General features: G+C 41.0%; 2 protein-coding genes across 2 annotated transcripts in view; one reads left to right on the top strand and one right to left on the bottom strand.

Annotated features, from left to right (window-relative positions):
• Positions 1-11,788, bottom strand: part of LOC139170155 (vesicle-associated membrane protein 8-like) — a 55,479-nt gene extending 43,691 nt beyond the window's left edge. The window contains exon 1 of the mRNA XM_070756969.1: positions 11,494-11,788. Coding sequence (XP_070613070.1) covers positions 11,494-11,556 — 63 coding nt within the window. The 5' untranslated portion in view covers positions 11,557-11,788. The remainder of the gene's footprint in view (positions 1-11,493) is intronic.
• RASGEF1B (RasGEF domain family member 1B) overlaps positions 11,290-24,480 on the top strand; it is a 247,559-nt gene continuing 234,368 nt past the window's right edge. The window contains exon 1 of the mRNA XM_070756967.1: positions 11,290-11,730. Coding sequence (XP_070613068.1) covers positions 11,659-11,730 — 72 coding nt within the window. The 5' untranslated portion in view covers positions 11,290-11,658. The remainder of the gene's footprint in view (positions 11,731-24,480) is intronic.

Here is a 24,480-nt window from a genome sequence, read left to right as displayed (position 1 = left end):
TATTGTACACTGTTTTATTGTCGCTGTTAGCTGCCCCGAGTCTCTGGAGAGGGGCAGCATACAAATCCAATAAATAAATAAATAATAAATAAATATAAACTTTGTTCCATGTTTCATAAAATTCCGTATCTTCTTGATCATTTAAGCGTCTTGTCATCATATCCATTTCAGCGCAATCTAATATTTTTGTAATAACTTCTTCTTCTTTGGGGATATCCCCCCCTTTCTTTTTTCTTTTTAAATGTGAAACTTAATAAACAATTTATAAAAAAATAGAATGAACCAGAATAAGCGACAGACTAATAGCAAAACCTGGTTTTCTTTTCATGGAAGCTGTTGAGCAGATCTTGTCATTTTGGGCTTTGGAGAAAGGAAGAGGAAGAAATTAATGCAAAAAGTAAAAAAATAACCCTACCAGAAACGCAAAATAAGCCGTTTTCTGATTTGTACCAATTTCAGACCATGAAGATTTCAAAAGCTGAAGCGCATTTAATACCAATGGAAAAGAGATATAGCAAGGCTCTTTACGGGTGCAATGGAAAAAGTGGAAATTATGTCTTAACGATCTTCAATTAGTATTAATGTACCAAGCTGTCTCAACTATCTGCCAGCGAAGAATCCCTTTTAATGACTCCTAAGTATTTAAATTTCATCTCTTCAAGGCAGGAAGGAGGTTAAGAAGGAGAATTGGATCCTCCAGTGTCTGTATTCTGTGATACGCTTTTAAGAAGATCAATTATAAAGTTTTAATTTGACTACATGCTGTATGTATGTGATAGGAAAGTTCTTGCTGATATTTCCATTTAAAATTAGCATTGGACAAAAAAAAATATGTGTGCGTGTTCTCTTATCCTTCTTTTAAATGGATCTCCAAGGACTTTTGAAGACATATTTTATTCATAGCACGTAAATCTTCCATCATGTGCAACACAGTGTAGGGGACTGAATGATTTAATGTACTTAGCACGGAGCACCTACTGCTAAAATCCTCATCTCTTTCCCGCTTTGGAGTCATAGCTCGGTCAGCAGAATATACAGGTGAAACTCGAAATACAGTATTAGAATATCATGCAAACGTTCATTTATTTTAGGAATGTAGCTTAAAAGGTGAAACTTAATATGCGAGAGATATTCGTAACATGCAAGGCAAGATAGTTCAAGCCGTGATTTGTCATAATTGTGATGATTATGGTGTACAGCTCATGAAAAAACCCCATCTCAGAAAAGTAGAATATTAGATGCGATCAATTAAAAAAGGATTGTACATAGAACAATACCGAACTCGAACCCGAATGGGGAATCCCTCCCACGAAGAGATTCCGGGGGTGGAGCTTTGACGTCACCGGCAGGTTGCTAAGGATGCCAAGGTGATCATTTCCTGAATTCCATGGAATCCAGGAAGTGATCACCTTGGCGTCCTTAGCAACCTGCCGGCGACGTCAAAGCTCCGAACGCCGAACATGACCCCGAACTTTGCCCGAAGTTTGAAAAAATTTCGGGTTCATGTTCGGCATACCGAAAACCGCAAAATTCGATACGGACCCAAATTGTGCGGGTTCAGTTCGCCCATCACTATCAATGACTACACGCTGCTTGTAACATACATCCCTTACAGACGCCATTTCAAAACACTGTTGCAACTATGCTATCTGTCTGAAGAAACACAAAATTTACACACGCATTGCTGACAATTCAAATAATGTATATTTAAAGTTTCACATTTGTACCATTATTGTAGGCTCGTATTTCATTCCTCTAGGCAAGGGATGAGTGCTAACTCTCTACAATACAAAGAGAGGATTTTGACTTCATGAATTAGGCAACACCATATATTTGGCCTTTCTTTTGCTAGATTTTGTTGTGAATGGTCCATGTCCAGCTCAGCTGGTCACGGATTTCAAGGACCAGAGGATGGAGGAATACTGGCATTGCAGGCAAGTGTTCTTGCCATTTGAGCCTGAGAGTGAGGAAGAGTTAGGGACTGAGGAACCACCAGAGTCTGTAGAACCCCCAGTTAGGGTATTGCCTGAGTTAGAGGACGATGGAGACTTTGAGGATCAGGAACTCCTGTTAGATGCAAGAGTAAGGAGGCTGAGATCCAGCCATGAATATCTCTCTAGAGGGGGTCCTTGGCATTGATTAGATCTATGGGATATTTGGCCACTCCTTGGCAGTATATAAAGACAGGCTGATGGAAAAGGGGGTTTGGAAAACAATGTTCAGCAATGGAGGACAAGCCGAGAGCTTTTCCTATTCCCCTGGATTTTCATTCCTGCTTTTGGCTTGCACTATAAAATATCCCTGGAATGTGTGAGTAATTAGTCAAAGCAGAGACATCAGTATCAGAGATTTATGACTCTATTCTGGCTGGCATCCTGGACTCTAATACTAATGAGAGAAACACGGCCAACATCACATTCCTTTGTGTTCACTTTTGTATTGTAGAATTTATTTGTTTGTTTGTTTGTTTGTTTGTTTGTTCGTTTGTTCGTTCGTTCGTTCGTTCGTTCGTTCATTCGTTCATTCATTCATTCATTCATTCATTTATTTATTTGACTTGTGTGCCGTCCTTTTTCAGAGACCCGGGGCGGCTCACAACATACAATGCAAAACGATATACAGTGATACCTTGTCTTACAAACTTAATTGGATGAAGTTCTTAAGATGAAAAGTTTGTAAGACGAAACAATGTTTCCCATAGGAATCAATGGAAAAGTGATTAATGCGTGCAAGCCCAAAATTCACCCCTTTTGCCAGCCGAAGCGCCCGTTTTTGCGCTCCTGGGATTCCCCTGAGGCTCCCCTCCATGGGAAACCCCACCTCTGGACTTCTGTGTTTTTGCGATGCTGCAGGGGAATCCCAGCATCGCAAAAATGAGCACTTCGCTGGCAATGGAAGTCCGGAGGCGGGGCTTCCTAGTGAAGAGAGCATCAGTGAAATCACAGCATTGCAAAAACACCGAAGTCCTCAAAACCCCACCTCCGGACCTCTGTGTTTTTGCGATGCTGCGATTTCACTGAGGCTCCCCTCGCTGGGGAACCCCACCTCCGGACTTCCGTTGCCAACAAAGTGCTCGTTTTTGCACTGCTGGGATTTCCCCTGCTGGGATTCCCCTGCAGCATCACAAAAACACGGAGGTCCGGAGGTGGGCTTTCCCATGGAGGGGAGCCTCAGGGGAATCCCAGCAGCACAAAAATGGGTGCTTTGCTGGCAACGGACGTCCAGAGGCGTGGCATCCCAGCGGCGGTGGGTTTGTAAGGTGAAAATAGTTTGTAAGAAGAGGCAAAAAAATCTTAAACCCCAGGTTTGTATCTTGAAAAGTTTGTATGATGAGGCGTTTGTAAGATGAGGTATCACTGTATATACAAATCTAATAATTAAAACTATAAACTAAAATCCCATTATCTTAAAAAGCAGTCAATTTACTTGATTTTGCTTGAGAAATGGACTTTGACTATGGTTGCTTTTGAATCAGTGTGAGGGGGTCTTTATTCCTGATAATTGATCCACCCTTCATATTCCAAAATTGCAAGCAAGATCATTATAGGACAGAGAGATCTTTGAATGACCGGAGAATTTAAGCATGGCATTGTTCGTGTGTCCTGATGGAATTCTTAAGAAAGAATAGAAAGAAAGAAAGAAAGAAAGAAAGAAAGAAAGAAAGAAAGAAAGAAACAAGTAGACTTAAAATAGGAAAAGTAAAATATTTTAAAGCCATATTTTAATACTCCAAAGCCTACTTGCGACAGGTGGAGAAATTTATGAGACTTGCATGGGGCTGATGTTATTTCCTTTCCTTCCATCCATATTGTCTAATGAGATTTTATTGGATTTTATTGGACCTTGAAGGTCAGCCAATAAAAAACAGTCCTCTCTTGCAAGATTTAGGCATAAGTCTATTGCTTTGCTATAACTCACATTCCCATAACCCAGCAAGTGCCTTGATAATTTAGTATACAGGTAGTTCTTGACTTATAACAATTCAGTTAGTGACGACACTGAAAAAAATGACTTTTGACTGTTTTTCAGTCAGAATCGGATGACTTTTGCAGCCTCCTTATGATTATGTGATCAATTCAATTTAATTCATTACAGTCACAGACCAGAGACTAGAACAAATAAAAACACTCAGTAGGCTGCATAGCTAGAGGTATAACAAGCAGGAAGAGGGAGATTATGATCCTGCTATATAGAGTGCTGGTGAGACCACATTTGGAATACACTGTGTTCAGTTCTGGAGACCTCACCTACAAAAAGATATTGACAAAATTGAACGGGTCCAAAGACGGGCTACAAAAATGGTGGAAGGTCTTCAGCATAAAACTGACCAGGGAAGACTTCATGAACTCAATCTGTATAGTCTGGAGGACAGAAGGAAAAGGGGGGACATGATCGAAACATTTAAATATGTTAAAGGGTTAAATAAGGTCCAGGAGGGAAGTGTTTATAATGGGAAAGTGAACACAAGAACAAGGGGACACAATCTGAAGTTAGTTGGGGGAAAGATCAAAAGCAACATGAGAAAATATTATTTTACTGAAAGAGTAGTAGATCCTTGGAACAAACTTCCAACAGATGTGGTTGGTAAATCCACAGTCACTGAATTTAAACATGCCTGGGATAAACATATATCCATCCTAAGATAAAATACATAAAATAGTATAAGGGCAGACTAGATGGATCATGAGGTCTTTTTCTGCCCTCAGTCTTCTATGTTTCTATGATATACAATTAAAAATTATAAAATAGAATAATAAATAACAGATAAAATCTATGATAAAATCCAGACTGTCAATCACACATGGTCAAAAATATTAAAATTGCAATCCATAAACTGTCAGGCCTGTAGTCAGTTTAATAATAAAAGGGAAAAGCATAAGCAGGGTTTACCACTGTTATGTTATAGCCCCAAGACCCCCAGGAATTAAATGCAAACCATCAGGATTAAATAATAAAGGAATTTACTTTGTACAAGGAGTATATTTACAAGTCAAAGTTTTTCGGCAAAAGCAAAAGTCTATAAATGTCTTTGCCAAAATGAGCAGGGGGGATTTTTCTGGCAAGAGTCCCAGAAAAAGAAATAAGCACTATTATAATTATCCAGCTGTAAATAGTCCAAAAGCAGAGATGTACAGGAATAAATCTTGAAACCTGGAGTTTTCCTGAGAGCAAATACAAGACAAAGGATCACGATACTTTTAAGTCAAAACGAAACACATTGTTCTCTGTAAATAGGTGGAGCTCTGCTCACTCTTAAAAACCCTGAAGGCATAACCCATTAACAAGCAGAACTACTCATGAATAACTCTTCTCTTAGCTAACCATTCCTGTCTCCTGGATGCCCTCCGAACTCTTGCATCCAGAAGGGGCTCCGCCTCTTCCCCCGAGTCACTCATGACAGAAAATACAAAGTCATTCCTGATAGAAAGTGCTGACTCGCTCATGCCAGGAAATGCAGAAGGCCCCGGTTGTTCTGACCCTGACCCCTGCCAATTTTATTGTCACTCTCAGGTGCCAGGAATTTATTTATTTATTTATTATTTAGATTTGTATGCCGCCCCTCTCCGCAGACTCGGGGCAGCTCACAACAAAGTGAAAACAATTTACAACAAATCTAAATTACTGCTTAAAAACATTTAAAACCCCCATTTTCTAAACACACATACATACAAACATACCATTCATAAATTGTATATGCCCGGGGGAGATGTCTCGGTTCCCCCATGCCTGACGACAAAGGTGGGTCTTAAGGAGCTTACGAAAGGCAAGGAGAGTAGGGGCAGTTCTAATCTCCGGGGGGAGTTGGTTCCAGAGGGCCGGGGCCGCCACAGAGAAGGCTCTTCCCCTGGGGCCCGCCAACCAACATTGTTTAGTTGACGGGACCCAGAGAAGGCCCACTCTGTGGGACCTAATCGGTCGCTGGGATTCGTGCGGCAGCAGGCAGTCTCGGAGATATTCTGGTCCAGTGCCATGAAGGGCTTTATAGGATGCCTGCCTCGTCCTCCACAGTTTCTGCATCCTCTGAGTTCATAACTATTTGTGCAGGACACGAGCGAACCATCACTACCACATTTGTCCTATAAATTAGCTATGGTGGATTAGGTACTTGTTTGGGATTTTTTGATTCTCCTCACCTCACCTTCTTCCTTTGGCAGTGACTGTCCTCCTCCTCTTCTTCCTCCTTCTCCTCCCACCCAAATTCCGAACTTTTATTTCTTTCCTAATGGGTTTGCACACATTTTTTTTCTAATGGGTTTGCACGCATTATTTGCTTTTACATTGATTCCAATGGGGAAAATTGCTTCCCCTTACAAACATTTCTACTTAAGAACCTGGTCACGGGAGGAATTAAGTTCTTAAATAGAGGTACCACTGTATTTTTTTTAAAAAAAAATCACATTGCAGAATTTCAATAGTCTTCACCATAGCATTCATTAATTTGGTTTCTCTAGCACAGTGTTTTTCAACCAGTGTGCAGCGAGACATGGTCAGGTGTGCCGCGAAGAAGGAAGCTCAGGTTCCGGTCTCGCAACTTTTTTCTGAGAGAGAACGAGAAAGTGAGAGAGAGAGAGTGAGAAAGAAGGAAAGCAAGAGAGAAAGAAAGAAAGAGAGAGAGAAAGCAAGAGAGAAAGAAAAGAGAAAGAGAAAGCAAGAGAGAGAAAGAAAGCAAAAGAGAGAGAGAAAGAAAGCAAGAGAGAGAGAGAGAGAGAAAAGGAGAGGAAAGGAGAGAGAGAGAAATGAGCAAAAAGGGGAGGCAAAAAGAGAAATGAGAAAATGATTGAGACGGAGAATGAGAGGAAAGAGAGAGAAACAAAAGAGAGAGAGAAGTGACTCTTGATTTAAAGCATATGATAAAAAGCACCCAAAAAATAAGAGAGAGAAAAAAACCAGCCCTCACCTGTTTTTGGAAATGGTCCAAGAGTGTGTATACACACACACACACACACACACAAGAGGGGGGAGACAGGGATGGAAAAAGAGAGGAGAGTGTCATTTTGTGTCATTTTGGTTGGTGGTGTGCCCCAGGATTTTGTAAATGTAAAAAATGTGCCGCGGCTCAAAAAAGGTTGAAAATCACTGCTCTAGCAAGCCATAAAGTCTTCAGATTCCTAATCGATCTGTTTTCAAAGACTTTCTGTGAATTCTTTTCCTGCATTTTTAAAATCCATCCCTCTTTCTGTCAAGGTTTTTGAATGGGAAAGTATGCAGGCAAGATTCCTTGCTTACCTCAGGAATATTATAATTTCTCGAGGAATTGTAAGATTTATCTCTGCAGATTCCACCCCCACCCCCGCCGCCACTCCACCCCAATCCGGTCCTCGGAATTATCCACTGTCATTTTTAGCAGCATCAGCTCAGGTTTGCAAGGCCCTTCCCCGAGTAGTTAATTTAGAAGCTATCAAATTGTCAGAACGCTTCAACTTATTCCTTTCAACGCATGTTACCTCCTTTCGGAAGACGAGGAAAGGTTTAATTACTTGGTACCCCTAAAGTGCTTTGAAGCTGTAATGTACGATGAAAATCAACATTCGGGTGTTCGAGAAAATTAGAGAATGAACGATACTTCTGAGCTTGGGGATATTATTATTGTTCTGTCGGGCTCTCTGGTAGAATCCTCTCAAAAATCCACAGGTACAAATTTCAGACACACACACGTTTGAAAATTCAAAACAATGTTCTTTATAATGAAAATTCACTTAAACTAAGCCCTCTTTTGGTATAGCAAAGAGCACTCGTCTCCAAACAAACTGGTAATTTGTACAAGTCCCTTATCAGTTCTGAGATACAGCTGTGAGGCAATTCACAGTCCTTTCACAAAGTGAAACACACTTGGCTCTGGTTTAGTTTCAAAGCAGGGAAAAATCAGCACACAAAAAGTCAAAGGCAGTAAAGCAGTCACGAAACACAATGATCAGATAATCCTCCACAATGGCCAAACCCACAGGCTGCTATGTATAGCAGCCTCACTAATTACCACAGCCCCACCCAACCACAGGTGGCCTCATTTTCTTTGATAATAATCTCTCAGTTGTTGTTGCCTATGCATCGCTCTCCGCATGCGTGGCTGTATCATTAACTCTTGTTCTGAATCCAAGGAGGAGCTAGATAATTGATCTCCTTCTGAGCTGTCTGCTACACTCTCCTCCTCCCTGTCACTCATGTCTTCTTGGTCATAGGAGCCTTCATCAGCAGATTCCGCCGGGGGCAAAACAGGCCTGCAGCATATGGATGTCCCCCCCACAGTCCTTGGGCAGGAGCTGGGCCAGAGCTAACCACAACAATTATCCTCATAGATATCTGTATCGGAATAGAAGGCCAGTTCAGTCCACTGATTTAAATTTACTACTCGTTTGTGTAGGAAACGTGTATGTGCAGGATATCCCCCTCCACACCTCTTTATGCAAAAGTGGCTGTGGGTGGGAGGCGCTGTGGGAATTGTCATTTCTCTCAAGCACAAATAAGCAGGGGCATTTGTTGGATTCAAAGCACAGGGGAAATTGTTACTTGAAGAATCTGGGCAATTAATAGTCAGCGCTAGATATGATGCTAAGATGGGATGGGATCAGGGCGGATTCCCGATTTTGTTGCTACTGTTGCTCTGCATGCACAGGTTCGCTTTTGCTGCAGGTGTGCATGCACATCCCAGGGAGATTTTGCTTCTGTACATGCACAGAAAGCCAAATCTCGTGAGGCATTTCTTGTGTGCTCATGTCTCGTCAACACTTTGCGGCTTGCACTGGCTGCCAATCAGTTTCCGGTCACAATCCAAAGTGTTGGTCATGACCTATAAAGCCCTACATGGCATGGGACCAGGATATCTCTGGGACCGCCTTCTGCCGCACGAATCCCAGCGACCGGTTAGGTCCCACAGAGTTGGCCTTTTCCGGGTCCCATCGACCAAACAATGTTCATCCCTTGTCCCCACACCCACGAGTCCATCATGTGGACCTTTCTGGTTCTCTCAATGTCCACGATCCTCCCCTGTACTTCCGGCATATAAATTTAATAGATAGATAGATAGGTAGATAGGTAGATAGGTAGATAGGTAGATAGGTAGATAGGTAGATAGATGGGTAGATAGATGGGTAGATAGATGGGTAGATAGATGGGTAGGTAGGTAGGTATATAGGTATGTAGGTATATAGGTAGATAGGTAGATAGGTAGGTAGATAGGTAGATAGGTGGGTAGGTAGATAGGTAGATAGGTAGGTATGTAGGTAGGTATATAGGTATGTAGGTAGATAGGTAGATAGGTAGATAGATAGGTAGATAGGTAGATAGAGAGGTAGAGAGGTAGGTAGAGAGAGAGAGAGAGAAAAAGAGAGAGAGTGAGAGATAGATAGATAGATAGATAGATAGATAGAGAGAGATAGATAGATAAAGAGAGAGAAAGAAAGAAAGAGATAGATAGATAGAGATAGATAGACAGAGAGAGAGAGAGATAGAGAGAGAGAGAGAAAGAAAGAAAGAAAGAGAGAGATAGAGAGAGAGAAAGAAAGAAAGAAAGAAAGAAAGAGAGATAGCTAGAGATAGAGAGACAGAGATAGATAGATAGAGAGATAGATAGATAGCGAGAGATAGATAGACAGAGACAGAGATAGAGATAGATAGATAGAGATAGAGAGAGAGAGAAAGATAGAGATAGATAGATAGATAGAGATAGATAGAGATAGATAGGTAGGTAAGTAAGTAAACAAACAAAGAAACAAATGTGCTTTCCTTATCCGACACAGAAAATGCAGACTCTGGTCGACACGCTTCACTAAGGATGACGTGTGGCGAAACCTGTTCAGTTCTGCCACAAACTGAGTAGGCCTCCTACCGAGAGCCATTACGGTTTAGTGCTTAACTGTCTGAGCCAGGAAGCTGGGGTATTCAAATCCCACTTGCTGTTTTGACAGCCTCGATGCAGCCTTCCTGCCAGGTGCTTTTAAATGGGGAATGAAACGAGCCCTTTAGATACCATAGAAGTGAAAAATAAATGAAACCAATAGACGAAACTGAAGAATTAGTAGCTGTCCGTCATCAGGAGGCATAAGCAGCGTAGTTATTTCTGTACACCAGGTGGAAATAAACCCCACAGGTGTCCTTTCCTTAACCTGCTGGGCAGCAAGCGATAGAAAACCAAATACTGTAAAGCAGCAAATTGCTGCCTTTTAGGATTGGCAGAGGTGTCTTTGGAAGATTTAAAGAAAGCCAAGATGGTAGCCACAGTAATGCAAATAAAGCCCCGCCCCTTTTTACATGTGCCCTAATGGGACAAGGCTTTGATCTCTAGAGTAGAGTAGAGTAGAGTAGAGTAGAGTAGAGTAGAGTAGAGTAGAGGGACCCAGACTGTTGGGGGCAAGAAACTGACTCTCTAAACTGCTTAGAGAGGGCTGTAAAGCACTATGAAGAGGTATATAAATCTAAGTGCTAATTCTATTCTATTCTGTCCTGTCCTATCCTATTTATATATTTTCCTCCTTCTCCCCTCCTCCTCCTCTTCCTCTTTTCCTCCTCCCCCTCCTGTTCTTCCTCTTCCTTTCCTCCTCCACTTCTTCTCCTCCTCCCCTTCCTCTTCTTCCTTTTCCTCCTCCTCTTCTTCCTCTTCCCCTATCGTCTCCTCCCCCCTCCTCTTCTTCCTCTTCCTCCTTCTCCCCCTCCTCTTCTTCCTCTTCCTCTTCCACTATCTCCTCTTTCTCCTCCCCTCCTCTTCTTCCTCTTCCTCTTCATTTTCCTCTTCCTCCTCTTCTTCCTCTTCCTCCTTCTCCCCTCCTCTTCTTCCTCTTCCTCTTCCACTTTCTCCTCCTCTTCTTCCTCTTCCTCTTCCCCTATCATCTCCTCCCCCTTCTCTTCTTCCTCTTCCTCCTTCTCCCCCTCCTCTTCTTCCTCTTCCTCTTCCACTATCTCCTCTTTCTCCTCCCCTGCTCTTCTTCCTCTTCCTCCTTCCACTTTCTCCTCCTCCTCCCCTCCTCTTCTTCCTCTTCCTCCTTCTCCCCCTCCTCTTCTTCCTCTTCCCCTTCCACTTTCTCCTCCTCCTCCCCTCCTCTTCTTCCTCTTCCTCTTCATTTTCCTCTTCCTCCTCTTCTTCCTCTTCCTCCTTCTCCCCTCCTCTTCTTCCTCTTCCTCTTCCACTTTCTCCTCCTCTTCTTCCTCTTCCTCTTCCTCCTCTTCTCCTCCTCCCCTCCTCTTCCCCTCCTCTTCCTCCCCTCCCCCTCCTTCTTTCTCCTCCTCCTCCTCCCCATGTTTCTTTCAAGTGCCTTAACGGTTGTCCCTCTCAATTCCCCCTTGCACGGCCCGCCCGCTCCTTTCCGCTCGTAGCAATCCTGACATTTCGGTGAGAAAGCTTTGGAAAGCCAGCAATCGAAAGGCAAGCCTCGTGGATTTATTCCCTTCCTTTCCGTCTGGGTTTTTAAGTCGGGGGTGGGGGTGGGTGGAGTAGTGGGGGAGAGAGAGAAAGGAGTGGCCAAGGTTGCATTTCCAAGCCGTCCAGTTGGGAGGCCACCCTACCTTCTGGCACGATGCTGGAGCAGAAGGAACCTGGATAAACGGTGCCTCCCTGTTGGGTGCCATGGCCGCGAAGGAGGCTTCCTCTCCTTTGAGCTTTCAAGGGATCATCTAAGGGCCGAGACGCGACCTCCAGGCCGAAGACTCACCCTCTCACCCTCTTCGTATATGGCAAAGTTTTTTGCAGACCTCCTCGGCTGCACGCTGCAACGACGCAAGAGGCAGTCCCCTATGCTCCAGGTAAGGTACAGGTGGCTCGGGAGGTGAGGAAACCAGGGATAAAAAAACCCAGACAACTTCTTGGCGTTGTGTTTGTGTGTGCCTTCATCCTGTTCCGTCCATCCCAGGTTTTAAAGATCCATCCATCCATGGGGGGGGGGGGGGGGTAGAAGGATCTAAAACGTTTGTATTTTAGAGTCTTTTGGGAGTTGGGCGCCTTCTCTGTGGTGGCCCCGGCCCTCTGGAACCAACTCTCCCCAGAGATCAGAACTGCCCCCACCCTCCTTGTCTTAAGACCCACCTATACAGCTAGGCATGGGGGAATTGAGACATTTCCCCCAGGCTTATATAGTTTTATGTATGGCATGCTTGTGTTGTATGGTTTTATATAATGGGCTTTTAGATATTTTTTCTTCTTTTAAATATAAGATTTTTTTATTGTATACTGTTTATTATTGATGTGAGCCGCCCTGAGTCTGCGGAGAGGGGCGGCATACAAATCTAATAAATTATTATTATTAAATTATTATAAATTATATTAAAATAAACAGCAGTTCCCTTTCCATCGGTGGTTGGAGAACAATTCAGCAGTGCCTCCTGGTCTTAAGGGTGCTCCATCCCTGGAAGTTTTCCAAAATAGACTGGACCACCATTTAACTGGGATGATATGTTACCTGCCTTACACAGAGGGTTGGACTAGATGACCTCTGGAGTCTCTTCCAGCTCTTAAAACATTCTGTGATTCAACGTTCTCTCTTTCCCTTGATGGATAAGCTTACGAGCTGCCATTTAGCTAGAGTTTGTTAATTGAATTAATTGTTTGATTGATTTTAATATACTGGGTTTTTAGCTTATGTAGTTTTTTAAAAAATTAATTAATTAATTAAATTAATCGAAACATTTAATATGTTAAAGGGTTAAATAAGTGTTTTTAATAGGAAAGTGAACACAAGAACAAGGGGACACAATCTGAAGTTAGTTGGGGGAAAGATCAAAAGCAACATGAGAAAATATTATTTTACAGAAAGAGTAGTAGATGCTTGGAACAAACTTCCAGGAGAAATCCATAGCAACTGAATTTAAACATGCCTGAGATAAACATCTATCCATCCTAAGATAAAATACAGAAAATAGTATAAGGGCAGACTAGCTGGACCATGAGGTCTTTTTCTGCCGTCAGTCTTCTATGTTTCTATGTTTCTATGTTTCTATGTTAATTAGATTTGTTTTTTATTCACTGTTTCATATTGTATCCTTTGAGCCACCCTGAGTCTTCGGAGAGAGGTGGCATACAAATCAAATCAAATAATAAAATAATAAAATAAAATAAAATAAAATAAAATAAAATAAAATAAAATAAAATAAAATAAAATAAAATAAAATAAAATAAAATAAAATAAAATAAAATAAAATAAAATAAAATAAAATAAAATAAAATAAAATAAAATAATAAAATAAAATAAAATAAAATAAAATAAAATAAAATAAAATAAATAAAATAAAATAAAATAAAATAAAATAAAATAAAATAAAATAAAATAAAATAAAATAAATAAAATAAAATAAAATAAAATAAAATAAAATAAAATAAAATAAAATAAAATAAAATAAAATAAAATAAAATAATAAAATAAAATAAAATAAAATAAAATAAAAAAAATAAAAAAATAAAATAAAATAAAATAAAATAAAATAATAAAATAAAATAAAATAAAATAAAATAAATAAAATAAAATAAAATAAAATAAAATAAAATAAAATAAAATAAATAAAATAAAATAAAATAAAATAAAATAAAATAAAATAAAATAAAATAATAAAATAAAATAAAATAAAATAAAATAAAATAAATCAAATCAAATCAAATCAAATCAAATCAAATCAAATCAAATCAAATCAAATCAAATCAAGTCCCCTTGATATTGCCAGTACTTGTTAGGGAAATCCATTTGTTTTATGTACTAGTAATATCCCCTGTCATAAAAATTGATGGTACTGCATAATTGTGGGTGCCAATTTGTTGGCGCCAATGTTTCTGGCTATGGGCATACAAACATCTGCACACCCACGTGGGGGAGAGTAAGAGCATTTTTTAGTTTAAAACCTGCAATTCCGTCGGAAAAGGGACTCAGGCTTAGGATAAACATGGTGTAGGGCAGGGATAGGCAAAGTTGGCTCTTCTATGACATGTGGACTTCAACTCCCAGAATTCCCGAGCTAGCATGACTGGGTCAGGAATTCTGGGAGTTGAAGTCCACAAGTCATAGAAGAGCCAACTTTGCCAACTCGTGGTGTAGGGTGTGCTTCCTAAGCAGGGGGTTGGACTAGAAGACCTCCAAGGTCCCTTCCAACTCTGTTATTCCATTCTATTCTAAACACTCAAATGAGAAGAGTAGAAAATGCAATAAGCCAAGATGCACGGATATGATACAAGAAGATGTCATTTTAATGATTAGTCAGGAAATGAAGATTTGGTGGTGGCAGGGTGGGGCATGTTTGAAGATGAATTTGGTTTTGGTCATCAAAAGAGAAGTGAACAAGAAATTGAGTTTGTAATTTTGGGTGATTTCGGCATCCATTTAATAGGGTGGAAGTTAAAAAAAACGTGGTAACGGAAATATTTGCTGAATCAGATAAGATTACTGTACTGCAGAAAAGTTACAGCTGTGACGTGTCGAATGAGAAGTTTTTCAATGAAATACGATGAAATGACAGACTGCCCAGAATCTGATATATAATGCAATAAAATTATAAGGAGAAACAGGGTACTGAATGTAAGAAGTAGGAACGATTTTGCATAATGAACAAATAGGGTGGGAATAAATAAATCCTAAAATTTGACCATCTAAATAGGACACATTCCTTCATTCTATCTTAAAGAATGGTTCCGTGGTTCACAAGATCGGTCTTGGCATATTCGGGTTTCTTCCCATGTAGGATTCAGAGAATATGCCAAGACCGTCATACCTGTCCCCGTGAAAATCTACGATTTTAGCTTCTATGGTTTTATGTATGGTTTGTTAGGGTTATTCAAAGTGTTGGTCATGACCTTTAAAGCCCTACATGGCATTGGACCAGATTACCTCCGGAACCGCCTGCTACCGCACAAATCCCAGCGACCGATAAGGTCCCACAGAGTTGCCTTCTCTGGGTCCCGTCGACTAAACAATGTCGTTTGGCGGGCCCCAGGGGAAGAGCCTTCTCTGTGGCGGCTCCTGCCCTCTGGAACCAACTCCCCCAGGAGATTAGAACTGCCCCCACCCTCCTTGCCTTTTGTAAACTATTCAAGACTCATTTATACCGCCAGGCATGGGGGAGTTAAGATGGCTCTTCCCCCTAAGCCATTACAAGTTATGCATGGTATGTTTGTGTGTATATTTGGTTTTATAATAGGGGTTTTTAATTGTTTTTTATTATTGGATTATTATTGTTGTGTTTATTATTGTTGTTAGCCGCCCCGAGTCTGTGGAGAGGGGCGGCATACAAATCCAATGAATTATTATTAATTATTATTATGTGATTGCTTTTATATTAAGGGTTTTTAAATTGTTTTTTAAACATTGGATTTGTATACTGTGTATTGTTGTTGTGAGCTGCTCCGAGTCCTCAGAGAGGGGAGGCATACAAATCTAATAAATTATTATTATTATTATCATTAGCTGTTGTTAGTTGGTTGGCTGAAGCAGTTTGAGCGTGAGTTAAGTATTGAGTTAGAGCTGTGGTGTTGATATGGAGAAACCTGGATTGGTTTAGTATCTACGTGTAAGTAAGCTTTACTGTATGTAGCTAAAGTAAAGTTTTTTCCTCTATGTTGTGGTTAGCTCTGGCCCAGCTCCTGCCCCAAGGACTGTGGATGTGGGGGAGACATCCACATGCTGCAGGCCTGTTTTGCCCCCGGTGGAAACTGCTGATGAAGGCTCCTCTGACCAAGAAGACATGAGTGACAGGGAGGAGGAGAGTGTGTCAGACAGCTCAGAAGGAGATCAATTATCTAGCTCCTCCTTGGATTCAGAACAAGAGTTAATGATGCAGCCACACATGAGGAGAGCGAAGCATAGGCAGCAACAACAGAGATTATTATCAAAGAAAATGAGGCCACCTGTGGTTGGGTGGGGCTGTGGTAATTAGTGAGGCTGCTATAAACAGCAGCTTGTGGGTTTGGCCATTGTAGAGGATTATCTGATTGTTGTGTTTTGTGACTGCTTTACTGACTTTGACCTTGTGTGTGCTGATTTTTCCCCGCTTTGAAACTAAACCAGAGCCAAGTGTGTTTCACTTTGTGAAAGGACTGTGAATTGCCTCACAGCTGTATCTCAGAACTGATAAGGGACTTGTACAAATTACCAGTTTGTTTGGAGACGAGGGCTCTTTGCTATACCAAAAGAGGGCTTGGTTTAAGTGACTTTTCATTATAAAGAACATTGTTTTGAATTTTCAAATGTGTATGTGTCTGAAATTTGTACCTGTGAATTTTTGGGAGGAGTCTACCAGAGAGCCTGACAGAACACTCTAAATAGAAGACTAAGACAGAAGATATTTTTGCTTGAACTGAAGAGTACAACTGTTTATTATTGTTTTCCTACTAAAGTATCTTCGTTATTTATCTGAACTGGTTCTTGCCACACTATAAATTCTGATATCTAGACAGTTGCATATCTCAGTATATCTGGACATATCTTATTCTACCTTTATACTCACAATCGGCTTGGCTTGTGAAGGTGGATGTATTCTGAGATGGGGAGAGAAAGTTATTTTGATCTCAATGGCCTGCTCAAAAGAGATCATTATTTATGTCGACATGAAGCTGCACCTCATCTGTGATTGTACAGCCTGCCGGCTTGGTTTACATTTCCGGAAAGCGGGGAAAATTTTTTTTTTATTGAAATTGCCATCAAGGGAAGCTATTCCCAGCTTGAGAATGGGACCCAAGGCAATGCTTCCCATCCTGCAGAGGTTGCTGTATGGCTTGTCAATTAAAATGTATGACTTTTTATAGCCGATGCTCAGGCTCTGCCGTTCTTCACTTTAGTGCTGATGTTTGTTGTTTGACATTATGCTGATAGCCATCCAGAAAGGGTCAGAACAGTTCTCTGATACAGAGAGAGTAAACAGAATTGCCTCTATTTCCCTTCATGGTGGAAAGCAAAAGGAATATGGGCAGTGAAAGCAAAAACTGTTAGAGGTGCGTTTCTCAGAAGCTACCCAGTCCAACCAACCAGCCACAGATCAAGGGATCAGAAACTGACATCTTTGAATGAATTCAATGTAGCAGGCGTTGTTGAAAAATATATTTACAGTGGTACCTCTATCTGCGAACGCCTCTACTTACGAACTTTTCTAGATAAGATTTTTTTTGCCTCTTCTCAAGAACCATTTTTCACTTACAAACAGGAGTCTCTGAAACTGTAACTGGAAAAGGCAGGGTGAAGCCTCCGTGGGGCCTCTCTAGGAATCTCCTGGGAGGGAACAGGGCCAGAAAAGGTGAGTAGAAGCCTTCATGGGGCCTCTCTAGGAATCTCCTGGGAGGAAACAGGGCCTCCACCCTCCCTGTGGTTTCCCCAAATGCACACATTATTTGCTTTTACATTGATTCCTATGGGAAAAATTGCTTCTTCTTACAAACTTTTCTACTTAAGAACCTGGTCACGGAATGAATTAAGTTCATAAGTTAAGGTACCCTTGTACTTCTTTTGTAGCAAAACCACTATTCTATCTATTTACACTATAACTATCTCACTAGATGACCCTATTACAAGATTATTACAAAGCATCCACAACAAGCCACACCTATGCAAAGGTGCATTACATCTTATACATTTGTCCACCAATCGGGTTGTAGCACTCAAAACAATGGCTTCGGCCTGACACACAGTTCTCTGAGTCACAGTCACTCAAGATTTTACTACTGTAATGCTCTCTACATGGGGCTACCTTTGAAAAGTGTTCGGAAACTTCAGATCGTGCAGAATGCAGCTGCGAGAGCAATCATGGGCTTCCCTAGGTATGCCCATGTTACACCAACACTCCGCAGTCTGCATTGGTTGCCGATCAGTTTCTGGTCACAATTCAAAGTGTTGGTTATGAGCTATAAAGCCCTTCATGGCATCGGACAAGAATATCTCCGGGACCGCCTTCTGCCGCACGAATCCCAGCGACCAGTTAAGTCCCACAGAGTTGGCCTTCTCTGGGTCCCATCGACTAAACAATGTCGTCTGGCAGGACCCAGGGGAAGAGTCTTCTCTGTGGCAGCCCCAACCCTCTGGAACCAGCTCCCCCCTGAGATTAGAACTGCCCCCACCCTCCTTGCCTTTCGTGAGATAACTTCCCCTGCCTATGTAGTTTTTTGTGTATGATGACTGTATGTATGTTTTTATATATTGGGGTTTCTTGTTTTTTAGACTTTTTAAATGTATTATTGTTATTTTAGATTCTAACTATTAGATTTGTTATTATATATTGTTTTTATCATTGCTGTAAGCCGCCCCGAGTCTACGGAGAGGGGCGACATACAAATCTAATAAATAATAAATAATAATAATAATTATGTATGGTATGTTGTGTGCATGTTTTTTAAATTATGGGTTTTTAGTTTTAATAATAATAATAATAATAATAATAATAATAATAATAATAATAATAATTTATTAGATTTGTATGCCGCCCCTCTCCGAAGACTCGGGGCGGCTCACAACACGATAAAAACAGTATTATACAGGCACAAATCTAATATTAAAAAAACCCCTAAAAACCCTATCATAATTAAAAACCAAACAGCACATACATACCAAACATAAATTATAATAAGCCTGGGGGAAAGGTGTCTCAGATCCCCCATGCCTGGCGGTATAGGTGGGTCTTAAGTAGTTTACGGAAGACAAGGAGGGTGGGAGCAGTTCTAATCTCCGGGGAGAGTTGATTCCAGAGGGCCGGGGCCGCCACAGAGAAGGCTCTTCCCCTGGGGCCCGCCGGACGACATTGTTTAGTCGACGGGATTAGATTTGTATTGTACATTGTTTTTTCTATTACTGTTGTGAGCCGCCCCGAGTCTACGGAGTGGGGCGGCATACAAATTTAATAAATAAATAAATAAATAAAATAAATAAATAGATTAATTAAAATAATGCATAACATTACACGGCAACCCTCTAAATAAGGTTCCCTCTTAACCATGTCGGACGTAATGAAGGAGCCCATTAATCCTAATGTAGATCAAATGAATTAGTGGACGCTGTCCTATTTCTTGAGAACTCAATTGCAAAACTCTCCTCAAATTGTTCAGGAGTGAAAAGAGGGGTTTGTGAAAGCTGCCAGGAAGATGAATAGCTCTACACCCTGCGTAGGATTTAGGAGAGGATCTGCGGCTCGATAACGGAGTAAATTCTCTCTTTCTGTGTAAGGAGGATTTTTTTTTTTGCAGGATTGATCTCTTGAACAGAGCTCCAAGAAGCAGCCAAGTCTGTTACGTCTTACGTGTTTGTATGGGGAATCCTACGGCATCAAATACTTTCTTTAATTTTCTCTCTCCCTTCTTTCTACAACCTCTCCACTTTCTATCTCCTCCTACCTTTTTACTTCCTCTCCTCATTTCTTTACCTTTCCCTGAGTGAACTGTCTACAATTCTAAAAATCATTTATAGAATAGAATAGAATAGAATTTTATTGGCCAAGTGTGATTGGACACACAAAGAATTTGTCTTGGTGCCTATGCTCCCATCGACTAAACAATGTCATCTGGCGGGACCCAGGGGAAGAGCCTTCTCTGTGGCGGCCCCGACCCTCTGGAACCAGCTCCCTCCAGAGATTAGGATTGCCCCCACCCTCCTTGCCTTTCGTAAACTCCTTAAAACCCACCTCTGCCATCAGGCATGGGTAACTGAGACATCTTCCCCAGGCCTATATAGTTTATGTATGGTATGTTGTGTGCATGTTTTTTAAATTATGGGTTTTTAACTTTGTAATATTAGATTTGTATTGTACTGTATATTGTTTTCTATTGCTGCTGTGAGCTGCCCCGAGTCTGCGGAGAGGGACAGCATACAAATTTAATAAATAATGATAATGATAGTGATAGTGATAGTGATAGTGATAATTCTGAATGTGCCCCTCTCCTCCCAGCCTTTATCCTAAAGGAACCAGGGATGGTCCAGCCTCAAATTGCATTCCTGCTCTGGACTCGGAGTTCCCTTACCAGACTGTTCTGTTGCCTTGGCTGCTGTTCTTCCTCCTCTACCTCACGGTTATTTTTATGACCCATTACATCGCCCGTATATATTTTGACCAATGGGCCTTTGAGATACCATCAGATCAGATTTGTTTTATATTTGGAATGTGACTGTGGTCCCCATCTTTTATTACAAGCTTCTTTTATACTTTAGAAAAGTAAAGAAAAGTACAGTACAATTCAAATTCTGAAAAAAACACACCCTACTCTTAAATCTCATGTGTGTGTATAGAATAGAATAGAATAGAATTTTATTGGCCAAGTGTGATTGGACACACAAAGAATTTGTCTTGGTGCCTATGTTCTCAGCGTACATAAAAGAAAAAGATACATTTGTCAAGAATCATGTGGTACAACACTTAATTGCCATAGGGGTCAAATAAGCAATGAAGAAACAATCAATATTAATAAAAATCTTAGGATACAAACAACAAGTTACAGTCACACAGTCCTAAGTGGGAGGAAAAGGATGATAGGAATGATGAGAAAAACTAGTAGAAATAGAAGTGCAGATTTAGTACAAAGTCTGACAGTGTTGAGGGAATTATTTGTTTAGTAGAGTGATGGCGTTCGGGGAAAAACTGTTCTTGTGTCTAGTTGTCTTGGTGTGCAATGCTCTGTAGCGACGTTTTGAGAGTAGGAGTTGAAACAGTTTGTGTCCAGGATCCGAGGGGTCAGTAAATATTTTCCCCGCCCTCTTTTTGACTTGTGCAGTATACAGGTCCTCAATGGAAGGCAGGTTGGCAGCAATTGTTTTTTCTGCAGTTCTGATTCTCCTCTGAAGTCTGTGTCGGTCCTGTTGGGTTGCACCACCAAACCAGACAGTTATAGAGGTGCAGATGACAGACTCAATGGTTCCTCTGTAGAATTATTGGGACAGACTGACAGTTTCTTTCTATTATCTTGTCATCTTGCCAAAGACTTTATTATTATGTCATTGTTTTTAATCTAAGCTATCTTGGAATCGGATGTATAACTTTTATCAGAGCTGCCTTCCCACTCCCTACTATTCTCATCACCTGGGTTAAAAAAAGTACTACTCCTAATCCTCTCCTTTCTTTTTTTAATATTTACTCAATCTTTTTCTAGTTAAATTTCTTATATAAACTTCCATCCATATTTTATAATGTTCAGAATCTTATTTGCCTTTCATCTTCATTGTCAATCTGTTCATTTCTGCACAGTCTAGAAACACAGAAACACAGAAACATAGAAGACTGACGGCAGAAAAAGACCTCATGGTCCATCTAGTCTGCCCTTATACTATGTCCTGTATTTTGTCTTAGAATGGATATATGTTTATCCCAGGCATGTTTAAATTCAGTTCCTGTGGATTTACCAACCACGTCTGCTGGAAGTTTGTTCCAAGGATCTACTACTCTTTCAGTAAAATAATATTTTCTCATGTTGCTTTTGATCTTTCCCCCAACTAACTTCAGATTGTGTCCCCTTGTTCTTGTGTTCACTTTGCTATTAAAAACACTTCCTTCTTGAACCTTATTTAACCCTTTAACATATTTAAATGTTTCAATCATGTCCCCCCTTTCCCTTCTGTCCTCCAGACTATACAGATTGAGTTCATTAAGTCTTTCCTGATACGTTTTATGCTTAAGACCTTCCACCATCCTTGTAGCCCATCTTTGGACCTGTTCAATTTTGTCAATATCTTTTTGTAGGTTAGGTCTCCAGAACTGAACACAGTATTCCAAATGGGGTCTCACCAGCGCTCTATAAGTGGGATCACAATCTCCCTCTTCCTGCTTGTTATACCTCCAGATATGCAGCCAAGCATCCTATTTGCTTTTCCTACCGCCCGACCACACTGCTCACCCATTTTGAGACTACCCCTAAATCCTTCTCTTCTGAAGTTTTTGCTAATACTGTATCTTCTTTATCGCTTCTCTTTCCACCAGAACTGACTTTTGGGCATATGATTTTTCGATATTTTCGTTAGGGCCAATTGAGAATCTTTCCGTAAAAGGCATAAGTTGTTGAAAAGAGCAGATTAAAACTTAGCATTTTAAAAAGCCAGCTCTCTAATATTATTGAATTGGCAGCGACACAGATCTTTTAAGAAAAGGCTACCTTGTGGTTTTAAATCCGTGGCTGTTCAAATAAGCCGCAAAAGCACAGTTCACACAATATGCCAAATCACTATAGATTCTGTTGCTGTGTTCTGCCTTTTTCTTTTCTGTTGTTTTCATTTTGGCTCCCTGGAGTCTTTGTACAGTAGGAGTGAGGCGGATGATCAACAATGTGAAACAAATAAATAATTTCGAAAGCACATTGGTTGGATTCATATATAGCAGTGATGGCGAGCCTTTTTTTCCACAAGTGCGTGTGTGCTATTGCACACATATGAGTGCCAACACCCATAATTCAATGCCTGTTTCCCAACTTCTGGTGGGCCCAGTAGACTCTCTCCAAGGTTTAAAGGTTTCCCTGGAGCCAGGGGAGAGTAAAAGCGCCCTCCCCCATTCCCCGGAGGCTCTCTGGAAGCTGAAAACGCCCTCCCAGAGCCTCTGTGTGAGCCAAAAATCAGCTGGCCGGCACATACATGCACATTGGAGCTGAACTAAGGCAACGGCTCGCATGCCACAAGATATGGCTCCGCGTGCCACCTATGGCACCCGTGACATAGGTTCGCCATCACTGATATATAGCATGTTAAGCTCCAAAGAAATGATAAATGATGGTTTAGTAGTAGTAGTAGTAGTAGTAGAAGTAGTAGTAGTCTATGTATGAGAAGAGTAGTAGTAATAACAACAACAACAATAATAATAATAATAATAATAATGCGACAGAAGGACTAATTCTGGCGGCACAAGAACAGGCCATTAGAACAAATGCTGTCAAAGCCAGAATTGAAAAATCAACCCACAATCCAAAGTGTAGACTTTGTAAAGAAACAGATGAAACATTCGATCACATACTCAGCTGCTGCAAAAAGATCGCACAGACTGACTACAAGCATAGACATGATGCTGTGGCACAGATGATCCACTGGAACTTGTGCCGGAACTACCATTTACCAGTGGCAAAGAAGTGGTGGGATCATAAGCCTGAAAAAGTGGTCGAAAATGAGCAAGCAAAACTACTGTGGGACTTCTGACTTTCGACTGACCGAATTCTGAAGCATAACACACCAGACATCCTGATTGTGGAGAAAAAGAAAGTAGGGATCATCGACATCCAATCCCAGGGGACAGCAGAATTGAGGAGAAGCAGCTAGAGAAATTAGTGAAATACGAAGATCTAAAAATCGAGCTGCAACGACTCTGGTATAAGCCAGTGAAAGTGGTCCCAGTGGTAGTTGGCACCCTGGGCGCAGTGCCAAAGGATCTCAGCGGACATTTGAAAACCATCGGAATTGAGAAAATCTCCATCTTTCAATTGCAAAAGGCCGCTTTACTGGGATCAGCAAACATAATTTGCCGCTACATCACGCAGTTCTAGGTGCTTGGGAAGCACCCGACTGGTGATGAAATACGAAATCCAGCATAGTGATCTCGTTTGCTGTGTTGTATTGACAAAATAATAATAATTTATTAGATTTGTATGCTGCCCCTCTCCAAAGACTCAGCAGGCCGGCACATACAGTAATGTAGAACATGACCCAAAGTGTGTTTTAAAGCTCCATTTCAAAGCTGGCTCCGAGGCATAACACCATATCTGGTAGAGCAGTACAAAGGCAGAGCTGTGAGTCATGTCGACTACAGTTCCAGAACTCTGGGACTGCAAATGCCTCAGGAATCATCAAATGATCTTGAAAGGAGAATGGATTGGGTTGAAAACAAAGCAGGATTGCTGAAAACACCTGAATTGTGGCATTCTTCACTCAACAAAAAGAAATCAAACAACGAAGAAATAATGATAGAAGAGAATATTTGAAGCTCAAAGGAGGGGCATCTGGGTTTGTGCCATATATTCAAGTTTCTTTTAAGCAAAGATCAATGTTTGGACCACAGGTCTCCTGTAAGGGATGTGAGAAAACCCTTTTTAAAGAAAAGGAAGAGAGTTGTAGCCAAGGCAACGGTCAGATAAGAGACATTCTATGGCTGTAGCAGTATAATAAAGGAGAGCAACTTTGGTCTAGCGGTTAAGATACCAGGCTAAAAAATGAGAGACTGTGAATTCTAGTCCCACCTTAGATATGAAAACTGGCTGAGTGACTTTGGACCAATCACTAGAAGACTGTGAATCCTAGTCCCACCTTAGACATGAAACCTGGCTGGGTGACTTTGGACCAATCACTAGAAGACTGTGAATCCTAGTCCCACCTTAGACACGAAAGCTGGCTGGGTGACTTTGGACCAATCACAAGGAGACTATAAGTTCTAATCCCACCTTAGACACGAAAGCTGGCTGGGTGACTTTGGACCAATCACAAGGAGACTATAAGTTCTAATCCCACCTTAGGTATGAAACCTGGCTGGGTGGCTTTGGGCCAATCACAAGGAGACTATGAGTTCTAGTCCCACCTTAGGCATGAAACCTGGCTGGGTGGCTTTGGGCCAATCACAAGGAGCCTGTGAGTTCTAGTCCCACCT

This window comes from Erythrolamprus reginae, chromosome 7 (assembly GCF_031021105.1).
Source record: "Erythrolamprus reginae isolate rEryReg1 chromosome 7, rEryReg1.hap1, whole genome shotgun sequence".
Lineage (NCBI taxonomy): Eukaryota > Metazoa > Chordata > Lepidosauria > Squamata > Dipsadidae > Erythrolamprus > Erythrolamprus reginae.
Note: the sequence above shows the minus strand (reverse complement) of the source record. Positions and strands in the feature narration are given on the sequence as shown.